Source organism: Perca flavescens, chromosome 13, assembly GCF_004354835.1.
Source record: "Perca flavescens isolate YP-PL-M2 chromosome 13, PFLA_1.0, whole genome shotgun sequence".
Lineage (NCBI taxonomy): Eukaryota > Metazoa > Chordata > Actinopteri > Perciformes > Percidae > Perca > Perca flavescens.
In genome coordinates, this window is record NC_041343.1 from 6,338,460 (window position 1) to 6,360,460 (window position 22,001).

The 22,001-nt window shown below is 43.6% G+C and overlaps 1 protein-coding gene across 1 annotated transcript; it reads left to right on the forward strand.

The window, feature by feature from the left end:
* The first annotated feature begins 263 nt into the window (after positions 1-263).
* LOC114567151 (collagenase 3) lies at positions 264-21,787 on the forward strand. The gene is made up of 10 exons (XM_028596102.1): positions 264-387; positions 533-780; positions 871-1,019; positions 14,535-14,663; positions 14,776-14,937; positions 19,260-19,389; positions 19,502-19,635; positions 19,752-19,911; positions 21,387-21,490; positions 21,589-21,787. Exons 1-10 carry the CDS (start codon positions 289-291, stop codon positions 21,696-21,698), a joined length of 1,425 nt encoding a protein of 474 aa, XP_028451903.1. The 5' UTR covers positions 264-288; the 3' UTR covers positions 21,699-21,787.
* The last annotated feature ends 214 nt before the right edge of the window (positions 21,788-22,001 follow it).

Genomic DNA, 22,001 nt, shown 5'->3' on the forward strand with positions numbered 1-22,001 from the left:
ACCTTGGCCAGATCCTCCTGTTATACTGCCCAGAGACTATATTAAATGTATCACTTTTATATCACTTATTTTATTTACGCAGTTTGTACCTAAAATATTTGATTTTAAAATCGGTTGTTTCGGTTTGGCGTTTTCGGTAAATTAATCTTCTCCTCCTGGAAAACTTCTTGAGTCGCTGACTCCGGAAGGTAGTTGCTCAACACACCCACTCCCCGATATGTCCACTCCTCAGCCTATATAACAGCTGACTTCCAACACAAAAACACAAGTGGCATTCAAGGAGGAAGCATGAGGTCTTGCAGTCTGTGTATCATCCTGAGCCTGGCGGTGGCAGTTTACTGCGTGCCTGTATCACAAGTCACTGAGCAAGATGAACATGATGCAGAGGTATGTATGTTTACTTCGTCTTGCATGCACTCTTACTATTTTGCATTTAGGATGTGTTCAAGATGTGCATTGGGTGGAACTATTGTTTTTCAACATGTTCTGAAGATCATTACTGACCAATAAGTATTCTCATCTTCTTTTACAGAGCTACCTGAAAAGATTCTTCAACCTAACTGAGGAGAAAGGTCCAACTGGCAGACGGGGGGTCAGCGCGGCGAGCAGGAAGCTGAGTGAGATGCAGAGATTCTTTGGCCTCCAGATCACTGGGACTCTGGATGATGACACCATTGCGATGAAGAAGAAGCCCCGCTGTGGCGTTCCAGACACCAACATTGTCAGTTTCTCCACGTTTGGAAAAATACTCAAGTGGGAGAAAAACAGCCTTACCTACAGGTGACTGATCTGAAGAGAAAATGTGTGAGAGAAACTTAATGTAGGAATGGTATGTCGTTAATTATTTAAGTATATTTTTCTGTCTTACAGGATAAAGAACTACACACCTGACATGTCCGTGCCAGAGGTAGATGACTCCATAGAGAAAGCGCTGCAGGTTTGGGCCAAAGTCACTCCTCTGAGATTCACAAGAATCCACAGTGGCACCGCTGACATCATGATCTCCTTTGTCCATCAAGGTGAGTGCTCAACAGTGTTGGGTTGTTACAGTAATGTAAAATTCTCCAACTAGGAGCACTTTTGGCACTGTGAGCTTATGGAAAATTCACTCTTTAAAAACACACTTAAAACAATCTCCCTAGCTTCATTCATTTGTCTTCTAATACAATATAAACGTGGGCAATTTTAAAATTCCGTGGAATATTATTATTTTTATTTAGTCATTTCCACCACTTTTCAATTTATGTGTTTTATTACAATATAATATTGTAAAACAGATTATATCAGATTATGTATCAGTCAACAACATCAGTGGCTACCTAATCATGTAACAAAATAAATCTTAGTACTTCTTGAACTTAATACATTTTATTTAAAGTTGCTAAATGCCACGAATTGCCACGAGTTGGGATTTTTGCATAAAGCATTTCATTTTTGCTCAGGTCTATGGTTATTTTTAAAGCCACTCACACATATATTGTAAGTAATTAACTATTAATACTTGATTTAAAATACATTTAGATCCACATCATTGGTTATTCTTATTTCTTTTCTTAAAAACTGTGTAGTGGTGGAAAGTGGTGGAAATGATGGTTTATGGTGGAAAGATTGTTTCCGTTTACTTTTACTGAAATTGCCAGTCCAACATATTTTTAACCATATATTTTATTATTTAACATATATGAGTTGAACAGTATACCTAATTAAAAAAATGATTACAAATTATATGAACCTCAAAACATTAATTTCATTCAAATATGCTGTAACTGTGTGTGTGTGTGTGTGTGTGTGTGTGTGTGTGTGTGTGTGTGTGTGTGTGTGTGTGAGAGAGAGACTGAATTTAGTGTCTGTGTGCATGAAACATCAAAATGCATGGAATGCCCCAGCTTATCAATCATGTTGTGTGCATTTGACATTAAAATGCTACCATCAACAACAGTTAAAAACACATAAGTGTAACATCATAACCATAATAACATAGGCTACTTATAAACAGGCTAGACATAACTAACATGTGTTACATAAACAACAACAGTAAAAAACAATATGTTATAACATATTATGTTCAACAACCATAACCACAATAACCTTGTGGGAGTGTGGACCGCTCTTAAGTAACAATAGTAAACAGATAACTATCATATACAATCAGAACAGATAACCATATCATATACAACCTGTATGTGGATGGTTTGAGTTAATGTGTGTCAAATGGACTCAACTCATTGCAATTTTCTAACTTATCAAATGACTGGAGCAGTTACTTATCAACTATCTGGCAAATTTCCTGCCAGGCAGTAGCATTGGGCCTCATTCACCAACCGTTCTTACGAAGAAATGTGTTCTTAAACCCTTCTTACGCACTTTTTTACAAAGATTCTGGCATTCACTAATGTTTTCTTAAGTTGGATTTGTTCTTAGCTAAGAACAAAATCTACGAACACTGAAAAGCATTCTTACGCACATTTGAGTGATGACAATTTGCTCCAAATGATTGCTTACTGCATTTTATTTAATTCTACAGTTGTTTACAATGATAGTATTGTACTGTAATGTATTTCTGATCATTTGTTGATAAAAAATCATATTATTCAAAAAAGACACTAACACTGCAATTTACATCAGCAATTAAACTGATTAAATCCTGCGTTATTTGGTGATCGATCGCTATTTATAGGGCCGAAATGCAGTGGTAGAATGTAACAAAGTACAAATTCTTCGTAACTGTACTAAAGTACATTTTTCACGTATCTGTACTTTACTTAAGTAGACTCAATAGTGCATAGCCTACTTTTGACTTTGACTTTGTTACATTTTGCAGCAATTATCTATACTTTCTACTCCACTACATTTCTACAATGTTCCGTTACATTTTCTGATCAGTTTCTCCCCTGCCAAAACGTCTTCCTGACCGTCACACGTTTGTCTCACCAGTGAAGTTTGGTTGCCGTAGATACTGTATATATGAGTTGCCATAGATACTGTATATATGGGGCACCGCTGATCCAAGCCGGCTCCGGTGCTCCAGAGGCCGGGCGCAGCGCCGCTGATCCTCGGTAATACAGCCTCCGGTAAAAGTGAAAATGAAAACGTTTGTTTTTATTATTCCCGTTTTTAAATCAAAGTTGCTGTATCTATTTCTCTCCACAGCGTCGTTTACTCCTCCGCCATGCTGCGTAAGACGCGTTCATATCTTATTTATTTGGTTGGACCTCTTCACATCTCCCCATTTGCGCTGCTTCACACACTTTATTTGCTTACTTGCATGGTTAAAGAAAATTAAATACATCCATGAATAAAACCAACCGCATTCCGAACATATTTCCGTTTCATGGTTAGGATAGGAACTTTTCTTAAAAGCCAGGCCTTGGTTGTGGTTGTGGACATCTTCAACTAGGACTACAGTTGAAAATTAGCCGACTGGCTAACACTGGCACATTTACAGAAATGTTGATTAATGTGCATTGTCCTAATATAAATAAATAAATCTTCTTCTTCTTCTTCTACTTTTACTAAAGTAAATATGTCTCTGGTTATTTGCACTTTTATTTAAGTACTGAGATTCAGTACTTCCTCCACCACGGCTCCGACAAGCTCCGACAACCTGTCTCCCAGGAGGTGCACAGGAAGTGTCATGTCCCTATATGGGAATTTTTGGTTTTCTTATGCTAATTAGGAACAACTGGCACGCGCTTTCAGTTACGAAGACGTGGGATTCATCAATCCTAAGAACACAGGTGCGAACAAATCTGCTGTTTAAGAACACGTCATGAATCCGGCCTAAACTTTTCTTAGAAACCTTCTTAAGAACATATTTAAGAGAAAACTTAGGAAGATATTGGTGAATGAGGCCCATTGATTTGAACATGGCATTTGGTCACCGGTGTAGGCTCAGGGATGAGACTACAAACATTGTCTGGTTCGTACCAGATTACATCATCACGCATCGGCCAGAAGAACCGATTACTGCCTATGCCACTCATTAGGCTCGTTCGAGATGAACTGCGCCTCGCTGTAAAGTAGACGAGAGCAGGCGGCAGCAGCAGTGACAAAAGTCTGCTCTAAAGTCGGACAGTTTTCCAGCTGATTCCAGCAGCCTTCAGGCTGAACAGGAAGTGACACAAACACTGTGGTCCGATTCCGATTTAATAAAATGTTATCAGACCCATATATCAGCTCTAACACAGTCTCCAGTTGATTTTATTATGACAGAGTAACTGTCAAAATTCTCTACATGCAATCTGTTGCTGATTTTAATTACCAACACACTGTAGATGATGATCTGAACAGATTTAGTCTCTCTGACTTCTAAATGTAACTATCAGCCTCACAACATGTGTTCTGTACACAATAAGCTTTTAAATCAGACAAATCGCAGTTAAAATGCCTCCAATTCAAAATCAATAAAGAAATTATATAAAACGTCGTCATGTTGAGTCGATTCTGAACCAATCAGCTGAGAGGCCGGCGTTTCCCAGCATGCCCTGGGTCCGCCTGCGTCCGCCTGGCTCTTGCAGTTGGTGAAAAGCAACTGCGGCCGCCTTGGTCTCGTGAGATTATCGTTGCCCACGTGTGCATGACGTCAGAGCAAGTCGGGATCAAGTCGGACACAAATCTAACCGGCATGCATTGGGCGGCGATCGCGGTGATCGATTCTGCGCAGACCTGGCTCATCTCAAACGAGCCTAGTGTTCAGTCCCTCCAGGATTTCGCGATGTTGCGATCGCACCAATTCACGCGAATTCAACCAATCACCGCGACTTTGGTGCGACTCGCAATTTTGACCAATCACCGCAACTTTTCTGCAACTTTGACCAATCATCGCGGTCTCCTGCAAAGCGTCGTCATACGTCAGCAAACTCACTTCCTTGTTTTGTTCAGAAGATGCAGCAGCATGCTCAGCAGACATGTGTGCTGCCAACGTCTCACATTTACCTACAAAAATAACAGCAAAGGACCGTGAAAAACAATCGACGATTTAGACTTTAACGATTTAAAAGTCGCTGAAGTTGCTGCCGTTTCAATCCTGGCTGTCGGCGCTCTGCAGCGGGTGGGGCTACTGCTCCGTTCCCTCCGCAACTGACGCTTGCACACACGCAAACACACACAAAGACACACACACAAACAACACACACGGTGGATGCAGGAGAAAAAGGAGATGAGACGACACGATGACCTAAATTGAGGACAGCTACGCTCGTTATTCTAAGTGCAATGATAAGTCAAAGTCAGTACTTTATCAAACTGTATGAATGTGAGTCCCAGGCCAGGTTAGGAAATTAACTAACAATGTAAAGATCAACAAGCCACTGATAGATATTTTCAAATTTGATTCATTCAATAAATTATTATTTTTTTTGTCCACCAGCCATTTTCATATTATACCAACATTTGCAGCATCCTGAGCCTTTTTGGTAAGGTTACTAGGAAATCTCAGCCCAGGATAGTTTTATTCTCCCCAAAACATGTTTCCTTTTTATTTTTAAAGAACTATACAAAACAAAAATCACAACTTTTTTGCAACTTTCACTGTCTCCCGCAACTTCTTTGCAACAAACATACAAAATACATCGTAACTTTTATCGCAATTTTTTACAAAAGCTCCCGTGAAATCAGGCATTTTGGACCGCAACAATCTCAAAAAAAGGCCTCGAAATCCTGGAGAGACTGACTGTTTTAACAAGGACACAGCTGTCGGTTGCATCCACCTCCTGGATGATGCCTGGAAATGCATCTCCATCATAGATGACGACACACCAGTTTCCAGTCAGGCCGTCACTGACTTCTTCAATGCGCTGCAGCACATTGGTGGATGTATTGTGCTGTGCTGGTGGGCCTTGTGAGAGGGCAACCGATCCTTCCGTCTGGAAGGTCACAACTTGTGGATCAAAGCAGCTGTAGCCATTTGGAGATGAACAGAAGCAACTTAGGACGCGCCAGGAGATCACACCAGGACTCTCTGAAACATTCTGGAAGGAAACAAACTCATTATTACCATGGCCAAATGACTATGAATGTTATGTCAAATCACACAGTAAATTAACTATTTGAATTTAGTAGGCTTACCTGATGGATTGTCATTGTGCCGCGAACAGTTTGAAGGTTATCTGGCATAAGAGCATCGATTGCATCAATTTCTTCATTTTCAATGAAGAACAATTTGATGTTAGTCTTCGAAGCTAGAAGCTCATTACAGAGAGATTTTGGACTTGATATATCCTTTCCCATTGCAACCATTCTGTCTGCTTTCTATTTCACTGCTGCTCCAACTCCGTCTGCAGGCCCTTTGCCATGACCAGCCTACATGAAATTCCAGGTCACATTTGTCCACCCCATCTCAAAAGGCAATGTGGACAGAAGAAAGAAATTCTTCTTGGAACGATACTGGGTGGGTTGGCCCATCACTGACAACATGAAGAGTAGTCAATCCTGGGTTTTGCTCTTTCAGAAAATGCAAAACTTTGTTTGTGTGGGCCCAGATGGCTGCTGGATCATGCCTCATGGAGGCTCAGGGAACATATGGACATCACTCCCTGTGTCGTATAGGCCACAACAGTGTGCGACGTGGCCTGTTGGTGAGAGTCACCATACTGCACTGACTGGATTTCATTCTGTTGTCCGCGAGGCCAGATGAAAACCCCAAAACAAAGAAATGGCAGAATCTATGTCATTCCTTACTTTACAACATATATAACGTTGTCAGTATACCAGGATAACTATATATTCACTTAGATAGATGTGTTTTGAGAAGCAAACTATATCATTGCTTAGAGTGTGTGTGTTGAAACCCAAAATAAATAACATATATCTTGCTTATATATTAATCTGTTTTTGCTTATGTATTAATCTGTCTTTTGCTTACATACTGATCTGTTTTTGCATTTTATGACAGAAAGAGCTTTCATTTAGAAACTGTGAAGAGTGTAGGAAAGCACCTAGACAGATAAGAAGAGCACAGGCAGGAGCTGCAGCCTTGACGGGTGCATGCAGCTGTGTGTGTGTGTGCGTCTTGAAGGCACATGTGTGGCCATACACAGCACACGAGCTGTAGAGTTCATGAAGTTCATTACTGTAACGTTATTTGTGAAGTGTTTCCTACATTACCTTACAAGGATAGGGAAGTACATAATAGTACGTCCCTTTTGATAATTTTGGGAGGAGTAAAATGTTTTTCGTTTTTTCGAGTGTTTTTGCCGAGTAGCAGCCCCCTTTTTGGGTGCCCCCTTTTGGGCTCCCTTCGGGCTCTTTTACGCGAGCGCATGAAGCCTTCTCCATCTACCCTTGCACTTTCTGTTGCATTGGGGAAGATTCATTATGCCTCTCCCAGCCGGAGGGGTTCCCTTGCACTCGCTGAGTGTAAGGGAGGAAAAAAAGAAAAAAGAATATCTCTGAGAAGCGGCTTTAAGCGGGTTAAACAGAGGCCAAAAAGTGCTTCTTCTCTCTTAGTTTGCCCAGACGCTCTTTTTGCTGTGTTTTGGGGAAGATTTATTTGCCCTCTCTGACACCAGGGAGGAGATTACCTGCACTCTTATGAGTGTGGGAGACACAGAGCCAGGAGGAAAAGAGAAGCAGCTTTAAATACCTCTGTTAGAGCTTTATTTTTATTTTTAGTTTTATTTTGTAGAGGACCACTTGCTTTTAATTTCTGCTTTTGTCACAAAATAATAAAAATCACCTGAGTCCGACTTTGGATTAGGAGAGCCAACTTTTGCCAGTTCTTTATTTTTCTCTGGGATCGTCTTGCCCGTTGTCAAAGCGGGGAGGGTTTCCCCCCTTACGGGGGTTAGTGACTCCTCTTTAACCGCCCGTGGAGAGTTGTCTCCCGGCGGGGATCAACTGACCTCCTGTTATCTCCTAGTAGGAGTGCATTTCCTTATCCGCGCGGCCTGGTCAGATCCTCTGAGCATCCCCCTCTCTCAGTCAGGCGACCAAGGAGGGCAAGGCGGGCGTCCTTGAGAAGGAAGGGACCTCCGGTGACCCTGGGAGGACGGCTGAGACCGTGAGTACTAAAGAAAAATCATTGGTTTTAAAGATCCCCTCGGGCAGTGCTTGTCATATACAGGGGGATAAGAGCCTGTGTTTCTGGGGACGTCTGGTGTAGTGTGTATCTAACCTCTTGTCTCGCCTTTGGGTTCCCTGATCCGGGCGAGGGCTTCTCCTTAGACGGAGAGCGTGTGTGCCTCTATAAACTAAATTAATCAGGGAAGCGTCAAAAGCAACTCCTTTTTAGTATAGGTCAGAACATCCGCCCCGCAGAGGGGCAACTGGTGTTTGTCCGTACGGCAGAAGAGGGCACTAGTAGGGCCGGGGGTTTGCTGTAGGGGAAGGCAATAAAAAGGGGTTGGCTCGGCCACAGCGAGCGACGCGACACCTCAGCGAGCTGCCACACTGGTCTACAATTCCCATATTTGCAGAGGTAGTTCTCGGAGAAATCCAGATGCAAAATTAAGTCTCCCTCTCCCATCTTCTCTTTGAAATGGCGGATTGCCGTGTACTGGTGCTTCATGTTATAATGTAATGGACTTCCACTCATGCCACCAAACATTCTCACCACCATCAAAGGAGGCTGTTTGCAGCTCTTTTTCTTTGCAATTAACACAATCACGGTACATGCATTCTTTTGTGCTATTCTCACAACAGAGAGAGGCCATGAGGTCGTCAATGTTGTTTGTGTTAATCACTTTACACTGCATCAACTTATCTGCCATGAATTGTTTATTGGTGTGTCTTTTGCAGAGACATGTGTCTCTATCCTGTACTCTCGGCCTAACCACCCAAAAGGGACGCCTCTTGGAGAATTGTGAGTAAGAAATCTTTTCCTCAGGAAATTCTTTTAGGAACTTCTCATGAAGATGTTGCATAGATTCATTCAAGAAGCGCTTCTGCATTTTAGTTTTATTGCTTGTCAGCGTTTCTATTTTTTCCTGTTGTGGCCCTTGAATTTTCATCCCGTGAGAGGAAGTTGATGATTTTCTCCTCAGTTGTGGTGCTAATTTTGTTTAATTGCAAACCTCGATTATACTTTAAGGTTTGTGCCCCTGTGGCCAACACAGCATTTGCAGTGGCAATACGTCGTCGCCTGTTTCGCTGATTGATCTTCCACTGTTTTCTTTTTTTTCCTTCTCCTTACTGGAGACCTCTAAGATTGGTTTCACTATTCCTCTTTCTTTTTTCCTGCGATATCTTTCTCTGTCTTTTGCTAGTTTCGGTTGATATTTAACTGGATCGGCTTTTATTCTGTCCCTGTATTCCTGTGACTTCTTGGCCAGAATCTTAAATATAAATATAGATAAATAAAAATAAATATAGAGTGTACTGGAATGGTTATATAACAGTCCAAAAGCACAAATATATCATGAGAACAAGACTCCAATTTAATTAAGTTCCAGCAATACTTCACGGAGCAAACTTCTCCGTGAACCATCACCTTATCGTGGTGAAGAGGTTTGTGTGTCTCTGTGAACCTGAGGGCTGTGTTGTCTGGAGCTTTGTGCTCCTGGTAGGGTCTCCCAAGGCAAAGTGGTCTCAGGTGAGGGGCCAGACAAAGAATGGTTCAAAAACCCCAATGAATAAGCGAGGTAGAGAGGGAGTGACCCTGCCCGGAGGAAGCCCGGGGCCCCCGTCTGGAGCCAGGCCCAGGCGGCGGGCTCGTCGGCGAGCGCCTGGTGGCCGGGTTTGCCACGGAGCCCGGCCGGGCACAGCCCGAACAAGCTATGTGGCTCCCATCTCTCCAGCCCATGGGCCCACCACCGGTGGGAGGAACCGTTGGGGTCGGGTGCGATGCCACATGGGTGGCAGTGAAGGTCAGGGGCCTCGACGGACCAGACCCGGGCGGCAGACGCTGGCTCTGGGGACGTGGAACGTCACCTCTCTGTGGGGGGAAGGAGCCGGAACTGGTGCGGGAGGTGGAGCGCTACGGTTAGATCTGGTGGGGCTTACCTCTCACGCACAGTCTTGGTTCTGGAACCATACTCCTGGATAGGGGTTGGACTCTTTTCTTCTCCGGAGTTGCCCAGGGTGTGAGGCGCCGGGCGGGTGTGGGGATACTCACAAGCCCCGGCTGGCGCCCGCTGTGTTGGAGTTTACCCCAGTGGACGAGAGGGTCGCCTCCCACGCCTGCGGGTTGTGGGGGAAAACTCTGACTGTTGTTTGTGCATATGCACCAAACAGGAGTTCGGAGTATTCGGCCTTCTTGGAGAACTTGACTGGAGTCCTGCATGGGGCTCCAGTGGGGGACTCCATTGTTCTGCTGGGGGACTTCAACGCACACGTGGGCAATGATGGAGACACCTGGAGAGGCGTGATTGGGAGGAACGGCCTCCCTGATCTAAACCAGAGTGGTTGTTTGTTGTTGGACTTCTGTGCTAGTCATGGATTGTCTATAACGAACACCATGTTCGAACATAGGGATGCTCATAAGTGTACCTGGTACCAGAGCACCCTAGGCCCGAAGGTCAATGATCGATTTCATAATCGTTTCATCTGATCTGAGGCCGTATGTTTTGGACACTCGGGTAAAGAGAGGGGCAGAGCTGTCAACCAATCACCATCTGGTGGTGAGTTGGGTCAGGGGGTGGTGGAAGACTCTGGACAGACCTGGTAAGCCCAAACGTGTAGTGCGGGTAAATTGGGAACGTCTGGAGGAGGCCCCTGTCCGACAGACTTTCAACTCACACCTCCGGCGGAGCTTTTCGTGCATCCCTGTGGAGGCTGGGGGCATTGAACCCGAGTGGACAATGTTCAAAGTTTCCATTGCTGAAGCTGCGGCGAGGAGCTGTGGTCTTAGGGTCTTAGGTGCCTCAAGGGGCGGTAACCCACGAACACCGTGGTGGACACCGGTGGTCAGGGAAGCCGTCCGACTGAAGAAGGAGTCTTTCCGGGATATGTTATCCCGGAGGACTCCGGAGGCAGTTGCAGGGTACCAAAGGGCCTGAAGGGCTGCAGCCTCTGCCGTGAAAGAGGCATAGCAGCGGGTGTGGGAGAAGTTTGGAGAAGACATGGAGAAAGACTTTCGATCGGCACCAAAGTGCTTCAGGAAAACTGTTCGCCACTTCAGGAGGGGGAAGCGGGGAACCATCCAAGCTGTGTACAGTAAGGATGGGACACTGTTGACCTCAACTGAGGAGGTAATAGGGCGGTGGAAGGAGCACTTTGAGGAACTCCTGAATCTGACTAATACGCCCTCTATGTTAGAGGCAGAGCTGGAGGATAACGGGGGATTGTCGTCGATTTCCCAGGAGGGATATCGACGACGTTGTTTGACTGATGTAGTCAAACAACTCCACAGTGGCAAAGCCCCGGGGATTGATGAGATCCGTCCAGAAATGCTCAAGGCTCTGGGTGTGGAGGGGCTGTCCTGGTTGACACGCCTCTTCAACATTGCGTGGAAGTCTGGGACGGTGCCAAAGGAGTGGCAGACTGGGGTGGTGGTTCCCCTTTTTAAAAAGGGGGACCAGAGGGTGTGTGCCAATTACAGGGGTATCACACTTCTCAGCTTCCCTGGTAAAGTCTACTCCAAGGTGCTGGAAAGGAGGGTTCGGCCGATAGTCGAACCTCGGGTTGAGGAGGAACAATGCGGATTCCGTCCTGGTCGTGGAACAACGGACCAGCTCTTCACTCTCGCAAGGATCCTGGAGGGAGCCTGGGAGTATGCCCAACCGGTCTACATGTGTTTTGTGGATTTGGAGAAGGCGTATGACCGGGTCCCCCGGGAGATACTGTGGGAGGTGCTGCGGGAGTATGGGGTGAGGGGGTCTCTACTCAGGGCGATCCAATCTCTGTATGACCAAAGTGAGAGCTGTGTCCGGGTTCTCGGTAGTAAGTCAGACTCGTTTCAGGTGAGGGTTGGCCTCCGCCAGGGCTGCGCTTTGTCACCAATCCTGTTTGTAATATTTATGGACAGGATACCGAGGCGTAGTCGGGGTGGGGAGGGGTTGCAGTTTGGTGTGCTGGGGATCTCATCGCTGCTCTTTGCAGATGATGTGGTCCTGATGGCATCATCGGCCTGCGACCTTCAGCACTCACTGGATCGGTTCGCAACCGAGTGTGAAGCGGTTGGGATGAGGATCAGCACATCTAAATCTGAGGCCATGGTTCTCAGCAGGAAACCGATGGAATGCCTTCTCCAGGTAGGGAATGAGTCCTTACCCCAAGTGAAGGAGTTCAAGTACCTTGGGGTTTTGTTCGCGAGTGAGGGGACAATGGAGCGGGAGATTGGTCGGAGAATCGGCGCAGCGGGTGCGGTATTGCATTCAATCTATCGCACCGTTGTGACGAAAAGAGAGCTGAGCCAGAAGGCAAAGCTCTCGATCTACCGGTCAGTTTTCGTTCCTACCCTCACCTATGGTCATGAAGGCTGGGTCATGACCGAAAGAACGAGATCCAGGGTACAAGCGGCCGAAATGGGTTTCCTCAGGAGGGTGGCTGGCGTCTCCCTTAGAGATAGGGTGAGAAGCTCAGTCATCCGTGAGGAGCTCGGAGTAGAGCCGCTGCTCCTTTGTGTCGAAAAGAGCCAGTTGAGGTGGTTGCTCGGGAAAGGGAAGTTTGGGGTCCCCTGCTGGAGCTGCTCCCCCCGCGACCCAACACCGGATAAGCGGACGAAGATGGATGGATGGATGGATGCTAAGCTACAAAAACAGCATATATGTCATGTCCAAAGCTACGCCTGTAATTTCTCAGAGGTGGAAATGACGGAGGTGGAAATGACATTTTAGCAGTTTTTCTGCAATATTAGCACACCCTCATGTCAGGCTTAGCTAGTTTTGGACTTAGCATGTTGTTTACTAGTAATAAACATAAATATATTATTTCCATATTTGTTGTACATAATTCAACCGAAATACAGCCAAGGTGGAAATGACGCTGAATAAAAATACTCTGTATAAAAGCTTGAGTTACCTTGATTTATTTTCTTGTGCTGAAGAGCACATGTGCCTGAAGTCTCATCTTCAACTAATGCCTCTTTTTCATTATTATTTCCATGGTTACCAAGTAAATAAAATATTTAAGGTGGATTTTCTTGAGGGAGGTGGAAATGATGGAAAACCTGGGGACAGACTTATTTTATTCCAAAAATAGATTAAAATTATGATATACATATGGAATTTCGAAGGTATGATATTATGTCATTTGTCCTTAAGACAAACATGTTAAAAAATATTTTTAAATTGATCCTTTAATATAATATTTTAACATTCAAAGGGGGCCAGTCTGTGTTGGGGACAAGCATAAAACTGCAAAATCTGCTAATAGACAGCCTTGCAAAAGCATTTTTAAAAGAAAACATGAGCAAGATTTGGTGGTTACTAGAATGTTGGAGCATGAACTTCATAATGACAATGTATTTGTACATTTTTTTGTTTTTTTATTTACAAAAAAGGCAAAGGACACAAAAGTGCCTGTAGTTGGAGAATCACCCGTTACTACTGAAAATTTGGTAACGAAACAGTTCCTTTTGTAAATTCGGCGCAACGTTACTTTTCCCAGGGACAGATTTGACAGCGACACTGCCTTCTCAGCTGCACGCTCACAAGCTCCACATGGGACGTGACAGAGACTGGTAGTAGCGGAGCAATGCTGCAGCCAAAGCTAACTTTTGAGAGCGTTTTTAGCTTCATGGCTTTTTACTGGACCGCGCTCTGAGTGGAGAGCTATGTGACACATGCCACTACATCGCTGAGGACTGGTGCTTAAATCGGCTGTCCTACAAACAGAGCATGCCAGGCAGACACAAACCTGATAACCTCACAGATGGATGCCGTGGAGATGGGCTCATACATAGACTAGGCTACACGCAGCGGACCGCTGTGGACTTGTGTCGGTCGCATGGACACTCAAGGACTTTCAGAAAAGAGGCTGCATGTGTCTATGACAATGCACGGACCATTGTGGCTGCGCGACCAGTACTACAAGTAGATATGGACATTACACATTAACACCGTGTAATGCCGATGACCTGCCGATGTGCATTCAACCCGCGCTGGACTCGTTCATAATGAATCAGCCGTCACTCTGTGAGTAGAGAATCTGCAATGTAGCCTAGTTCAGACACTTCACTGATAAACCATGGATTGGCTTTATGGTCAAAGATAGCTTTTGTATAATTAACTTCAGTCTCTGCCAGAGACACCTGCTTTTAAAAGTAACGTAAAAGTAACGAGTAAATTAAAAAGTTACTTTCCATAGGGGGTAATAAGTAAAGTAAAGGATTACTTTTTTAAGAAATAACGAGTAACGAAGAAACACTACTTTTTAAAAGTAACTTCCCCAACACTGGTGCTCAATAACTTTTCCTATCTCTCCCAGTTATATACTCTCTCTGTGCTCAGGTTATTGGTTGTAATGTCCCATAAAGCGTCTCTGCTGTAACTACATGTGTTTGCTGTGTCTTGTATCACATTGGGCAGCTGATCAATAATAGCGCTAAGATGCATTTTAAAAACCCTGTTCTGATTTGCGTTTTTTTACACTAATTCATGGCTTGCCGCTCTATTTGGTTTGGAAAACCTGACAGGAGTATGATTTCTTGTCAACAGAACATGGTGATTATTACCCCTTTGATGGCCCTGGTGTATTTCTTGCCCATGCCTTCCCCCCAGGCCCTGGCACTGGAGGAGATGTTCATTTTGATGATGATGAGAACTTCACTTCCCGCTCAAATACCGGTCAGTTTGTTCTCTTGTACTCACTAACTGCTACTGTCAGTGTATGTTTTGACATGCTATAATCATGGAGAGGAACTGTAACTAACCTGTACTTCTGTGTTTCCTGCTGTAGGCTACGTCCTCTTCCTGGTGGCTGCCCATGAGTTTGGCCACTCCCTGGGCTTGTCTCACTCTGATGATCCTGGTTCTCTCATGTACCCTGTGTACTCATACAATAACCCAGACACCTTTGTTCTGCCACTGGATGATGTCAACGGCATCCAGTCTCTCTATGGTTAGTACTAACTGGCTGGATCATCCATGATCCAGCCAGATAGAATGCAAAACCGATTTTACCTTGTCATAGTTGAATTATGACAGTTTAGTGGGTAACTAGGACATACATAGAACCTCTAAATCCCATTGACACCTCTTTCCTCTGCAAATCTCACAATTTGAAACTGCCTCTGAAAATGGGCAAATCTCAACAAGCCGCCTAGTTGACGTCAACTCGGCAGCTCCTCCTCATTTGGCTCTAGTCTCTATGTTTGTCACGCCCCAACATTTACATTGGCTATACAACTGACCTGAGATCAGTTAGTCTTCTGAATCTAGGTCGGGCAGATCTCAGAAATTGTATACATTGTTCATCTGCTATTTTACCATTAAATTCACTTCTGAGACTTTTTTATGCGAGAAATCAACTATGTAGAGGTCAAATATGGGCCGTTTTATGAAAATGTATGTCTAATTGCAAATTTTGTCCGACTGTGTGTTGGAGTTCAGCGGCCGGTGCTACCTGTGTTTCTGCCTCGCCGCCTGGCCTGCTTTCCTTCACAGACACCGGCCTGCTGTGAGCTCGATTGAGCTCCGTCACGGCTGGCAGCCCACAGCACTCCCTACCCGCGCAAAGTCACCGTTTTGTGGGTGAATGGACTACTAAACGCAGCTGCTCTGACAGAGCTCCAGGGCCTGCAGCTCCCCTCTTCCTGCTAAATGCCCCGTGTGTGTGAGTGAGAGCGCGGTCAGCGAGCTTGTTACGCCAGCAATCTGTTACCACAGGTTCCAGTTAATCTTATAATGTGTGTATTCATAAAGTGTTGAGTTATTTAAACAAACGATTGGGGAAATAAACGCTTCTTGTCCGCGAGTCTCATTGATAGAGCCCGCGGTGAGCTGGAGTCCATCAATGTGAGCTAGCTAGCCTCCTCCTAACGAGACCTCTGAAATTCACAAAAAGGCATTAAAATTGATTAAAGTGTTAGCTAAGCTTTATAGGACATTGGGGTAGATGTTATATAAGTGGCGTGACAAAATTCAAACTGTAAATATACTATAGTTATGCCGAAAGTGTAGCTAGCTGGCTGCAATCTTTTCACATTGTATTGAATGGGACATATAGCTAGCTAGCTGCTTGTCCTAACAAGACGCCTCGCGTTCATAAAAATGCCTTAAAATCAAATCGGACACAACGGTTAGCTTTATAAGACATTGGGGTAGATGTTATATAAGTGACGTGAAGAAATTCAAACTGTAAATATACTATAGTTATGCCGAAAGTGTAGCTAGCTGCAATTGTTTCCCATTGTATTGAATGGAACATATAGCTAGCTAGCGATCATCCTAACAAGACGCCTCGCGTTCATAAAAATGCCTTACTATCAATTCGGACACAACAGTTAGCTTCATAAGACATTGGGGTAGATGTTATATAAGTGGCGTGACAAAATTCAAACTGTAAATATACTATAGTTATGCCGAAAGTGTAGCTAGCGAGCTGCAATCGTTTCCCATTGTATTGAATGGAAAATATAGCTAGCTAGCTGCTCGTCCTAACAAGACTCCTCGCGTTCATAAAAATACCTTAAAATCAAATCGGACACAGCGGTTAGCTTTATAAAACATTGGGGTAGATGTTCTATAAGTGGCGTGAAAAAATTCAAACTGTAAATATACTATAGTTATGCCGAAAAGTGTAGCTAGCTAGCTGCAATCGTTTCCCATTGTATTGAATGGGACATATAGTTAGCTAGCGCTCGTCCTAACAAGACTCCTCACGTTCATAAAAATGGGGTATGGAGAAAGCCCAGCAGGCTGCCGCTTTCTCGTCAGAGAGTGTGGAGCTCCTAAAGTCCGACACATCTTACCAAATTTGCCATTAGCCATCAATTTTCGTAAAATGGCCCATATTTGAGCTTTATATAGTTGATTTCTCGCATAAAAAAGTCTCAGAAGTGAATTTGGTAATGAAACATTGCAGTTTCTGGAATATGAGATTCTGTCGCGTCTCTAATGTGTGTGTATTGGGGATTCGCTCAACCAATCAGCACGTGTCTCTAATGTGTGTGTATGGGGATTCACTCAACCAATCAGCGCGCGTCTCTACGTGTGTGTATGGGGATAAGGCTCAACCAAGCAGCGCACAGCTCATATAAATATTCATGAGCATACCATATTTGGAAGAAAAGCTCTTGTTACAAATAGGGACAAAACACAGGGACGCATAAGGGTCTATAAAATATCAACCAGGCCATTTTCAGCCCAACCAATGTTACATACCCCATTAGGAGACCATAAGGAACAGTGTGAAATACCCTATATAATCATTCTATCACCCCTTTAACCAGTTTGTATCATATCCTACGAAAATGTATGCACACCAATTTGTTTGATATCCTACGAAATCACGACTGCTGGCTGGTCATGTGACGATTAAGTTTAGCGGCCAGTTAAGTTTATCTGCATAAAGGTTACTGTAAGCCGGGTACAGGGCACAGTGAGGAGACGGTCCTTTCAGGGGCTGTTGCAGTTGAGTTTAGCCGACAAAATGTTAACGTCAGTTAAGTTCAGACAGCAGAACTTGTAAACAGTGCACTCTCGTGCACACGTTTAATAGGCGTTCCCTCTCGGGAGCAGGCAGAGTGTTGCTTATGTGCATTTTTTCAAAAAGTACAGAGGGCGGTTCTTTTCTAAAATTCGGGAAAATCCTCCACTATACCTTTAAGTAGTACTCCAGGGACATGAACACACGTTTCCTGGGTGAAAGTCTCACCAGAGCGGTCTTATACAGCAGCATTCAAAATGATAATAAATACGTGGAATACATACAATTTACAGTGCATTACTTTTCATAGCTGTACCCAGATAGCAAGCATATTTGTGCCGATTCCGGCTGAAAAGCGCTACTGTCGGCTCAGTGTCCGCATCGGAGTAAAGATAATGGGCCAGAGTCGTGCCAACTGTGTACACAACACTTCTGGCTGACATACGGCTTTTTATGAAGAGCCAGTGTCGGCTTAAAGCAGTTTTACTCTCGCTGGCTCAAATACGGTGTTTTATTAATGGGCCAGTGTCGGCTAGAAGCAGTTGTACTAGTGTCAGTTCCGTACTCGGTGTAGCTGTGTATTTTTACCGTCGGCCCGAGTTCGTTTTGTCACAGTCGGGCCACAACGAGAATTATGGAACTCGGCCGCCTGAAAAAACAAGTTTTGGCGGTTAAATTCTAGGACTCTGCCGGAGATTTGCAGTCTGCAGAAGATTTCATTTTCGGGAGGAACATTTTCAGTGGCAGAAAAGGCAAGTAATTAAATTTAATGTTCATTACAGTGTTGTATTACACTTAGAAGCTGTTGTTAATGTCAAGAAGAATTGTATTTTAATATCTTTATAACAATTAGATCGTTTGTGATGATAGGCTATCAGAAAACATTCTGATATGTTATCCCAAATAGGCTAGATGAGTGCGATCTCATTGTGTAAATTTAATTAATTATCTTGTTTTATTATTATAACTGCTCCAGTGCACTATAGCTAATCCAATGATTTGGAGTTATTTTGAGTGTTAGTTCATTCAACGCCAGCGTCGATTCATCTGTTGAATGAATGGGCTATATCAGGCCTAGCATTCTGTGACCCATTGAATTACGTAGCCAATTCTGTTACATAGCCTATATATATATATATATATATATATATATATATATATATATATATATATATATATATATAAATATATATTTCAACTAAGGGCGATAGATAGATATTAATATAATATTAAGATAATATTAAGAAAAGTTTGCTTACTCAAAGTGTTTTGGTTTGACATTAATGGATGTGTGTGTGTGTGTCATTTCTTCCTCCAGAGTCAACATTGGAACCAGCAACAAACATGTCGTAGTTTCTGGACCACATCTGGCCCGGGGACCAAGCCGAGTCTCAGCCAGATCTGTCTTACAGTGTCTGGGCCAGAACTGGGCCACATAACACTGTCACTTTACAGTATCTGGGCCAAATAAAACACTGTCACTTTACAGTGTCTGGGCCAGAATTGGGCCACATAAACAAAAACAATCATTTTACAAGGTGTGGGCCTCATCTGGGCCGGAGGGACTGGTTTTGTGTCTATTTTCCATGTATGAACCAGTTTTGGGCCGGGGGCCCAGCCAGAACTGGGCCAGAATTGTAGCAAGGATGTGGCCCTGTGGTGGGCCAGACAAATTTTGTTATGTGGGTATGCACGAATGGTTCAAAAGAACAGCCTGTTGTACACATAGCACTTGATAACACTTGGTTTTATGTTATTGTGGTAATGAGATTCTGATTTTATTTAACCTCCAGGTCCAAACCCTGATACGGATGGAGATATAGATAAACCTCAGCCCCCCACCACCCCTGATGCCTGTGATTCAACCCTGGTCCTGGATGCTGTCGCCACCCTGCGAGGAGAGATGCTCTTCTTCAAGGACAGGTAATGCAGACATACAGTAGAAAAACAAATCTGAATGCTGAAGTCCATTAAGAGTGTTTTCTCTGCACACAATATGAATTATAAACTACTTGATGTTCTTGTGTGTTCTCAGCTTCTTCTGGCGGAGCTACCCTCAGAGCAATACACCTCAGCAAACTCTCATCACAAACTTCTGGCCCGAAGCCCCCACCCACATTGACGCTGCTTATGAAAGCCAACAGTCAGACAGAGTCCTTCTCTTTAAAGGTATGTGTTCTCCTTATCTATCTGAGGTTCCTAATCTGACAATATTGTCAAGACTACCTTATGTATCTTATGTACATGCCTATATTAACAAGTATTTTCTTCTGATATCGATACAGATCGGAGAGTGTGGGCTTTCAGTGGCTATGATCTTGTGAGAGGCTATCCTAAATCAATTTCCAGTTTTGGTCTGCCCAAAAGAGTGAAGAAAATCAATGCGGCGCTCTATGACGTGGAATCTGCCAAGACTCTGTTCTTTGTAGGCAGCTCTTACTACAGGTGCGTTCAAATGATGTGAAATGAATTCAGGTGCAGAGGTGTCAAGTAACAAAGTATAAATACTTTGTTACCTTACTTAAGTAGAAATTTTGGGTATCTATACTTTACTGGAGTAATTATTTTACAGCATACTTTTTACTTCTACTCCTTACATTCTCAAGCAATTATGTGTACTTTCTACTCCTTACATTTTAAAAATAGCCTTGTTACTCCTATTTCAGTTCGGCTTGTTTCTCATTCCGGCTCGTCATCGTTCAAAAACACACACAAAAAAAATCCTATCCAAATCGCTCCATCCGAGGAGAGTGAATTTGATTGTGGTTGGATGAGAAGTATAAACATAGCTATTCCAACACCCTATTGGTTTGTATGCGATCCATTGCACCTGCACAAACCCGGTGCTAATACGCCACCGGTGCTTTAACGACTGTTATCTACCGGACGGAATAATAACGCGGATTTCGGTGCCTTATTAGGTGCCACTTAAATGCCTGCGCTTCTCTCTGATGCTCCAAAAACGGACGTTAAAGGGAAGTGAAGCCGCACGGGACGCTAGTTAACACTACAGTTGGCAGCAGCTAACGTTAGCCTAGCGTTAGCTAGCAGCTGGAGTAAACACGGTTAAAATGCTGACAGCTAAACGGTGTAAAAGTGTGTCTGTATTTCACTAGAGGATTGTAACACCAGACTGTAGCTGCTGTTGTTTGAAAAACACAGAAGAGATGTGTCACCTTTTTCAGCCCTTCTGAGTTTGCAGGTATGATTTTAATATAACATTATTATAGTCATTATGGCCTTTAGAAATTTTTTTTTTGTGGAAGTGGGGTTTTGTCCCCACGTTTTGGGGTTAAGCTTTTGTCCTTAATGGCATTTTTTCCCCCTTACATCAGGGGTCTTCAACGTTTTTTAAGCCAAGGACCCCTGAGATGTAGCAGGGACCCCCTACTACATGTTGTATGAAATTAAGTTGCATATTAAACTGGGCCTACAATAACTGTTAGGGCAACCTAAAGCCTTCTTACATACCCTTTTTTCATAAGCTATTAAAATATTAATTGTTGGCATGATTTTATAAATCATATTTTAATGTTACATATGTGGCACAGTAAATCTAGGATTAACTGTATCTGTGGGCTGATATCTTACTGACTACCTTACCTATAGGCCAGTAAGCCTATCATCAGTGGGAATGAGATTTGTAGGCCCCCCTGCAATAACCCTAAGGATCCCCTGTCGAAGATCTCTGCCTTACATTACTTTTACTTTTATACATTAAGTAGTTTTTAAACCAGTAAAAAGCTTGAGTTGATACTTCAACTTCTACAAAAATCTTTTCAAACCCTAGTATCTATACTCTACTTGAGTAATGAATGTGAATACTTTTGACACCTCTGTTCAGGTGACGTAGGTGTGATGATGTTTTACAAGACGGTTTACAAATTTTGAATCAGTCTAATTATTGTCTCTTTCCTCAGTTATGATGAGGCCAAGAAGACCATGGACCAGGGATTCCCCAAGCGAGTGCATCAGACATTCTCCGGCCTGACCGGCAAGGTGACTGCAGCTTTCCAGTACAGAGGTGAGTAGCATTCAAAGCTGACCTGAGAATTCCAAGTCAAAACAACTGAAATGAGATTTTTTTTGTACATGAACTAACATTGAGTCTCTGTTCTGCAGGTTTTACTTACATCTACAGCGGACCGTACATGTTTGAGTACAGCCTGAGGACCGGGAGGTTGTTCCGGGTGCTGAGGAACAGCTACTTCCTGCGCTGCTCTAACTTCTAGAGCAGTTTACTGGCCAAGCTGTTTATGTAGCCACTCTGAATGAGAATGAAGGAAACAGAGTTAAAGTGTCCATGCCTATGCAATAATGTATCTTATAACAACTCAGTCTCACGTCAGTTTGTGATGGCATTACGAAATTAAATCTATTAGAACGTGATACCATTACGTTATTGTGAAGATTTATGTGTTGGGGTCATGTTTTTTATACTAATGTATTTCAATGAGAAGCATCTTACGTAATCACAGCACGAAACCTTCTGCCACTCGGCTGCAGCAGAGAAGCTGGGTACAGCTTTGATATTA

Coding starts and splice junctions, on each gene's coding strand:
- LOC114567151 (XM_028596102.1), top strand. CDS start 289: ATGAGGTCTTGCAGTCTGTGTATCATCCTGAGCCTGGCGGTGGCAGTT. Junction 14,664..14,775: donor CACTTCCCGCTCAAATACCG/GTCAGTTTGTTC, acceptor TTCCTGCTGTAG/GCTACGTCCTCTTCCTGGTG. Junction 19,912..21,386: donor GTAGGCAGCTCTTACTACAG/GTGCGTTCAAAT, acceptor CTCTTTCCTCAG/TTATGATGAGGCCAAGAAGA.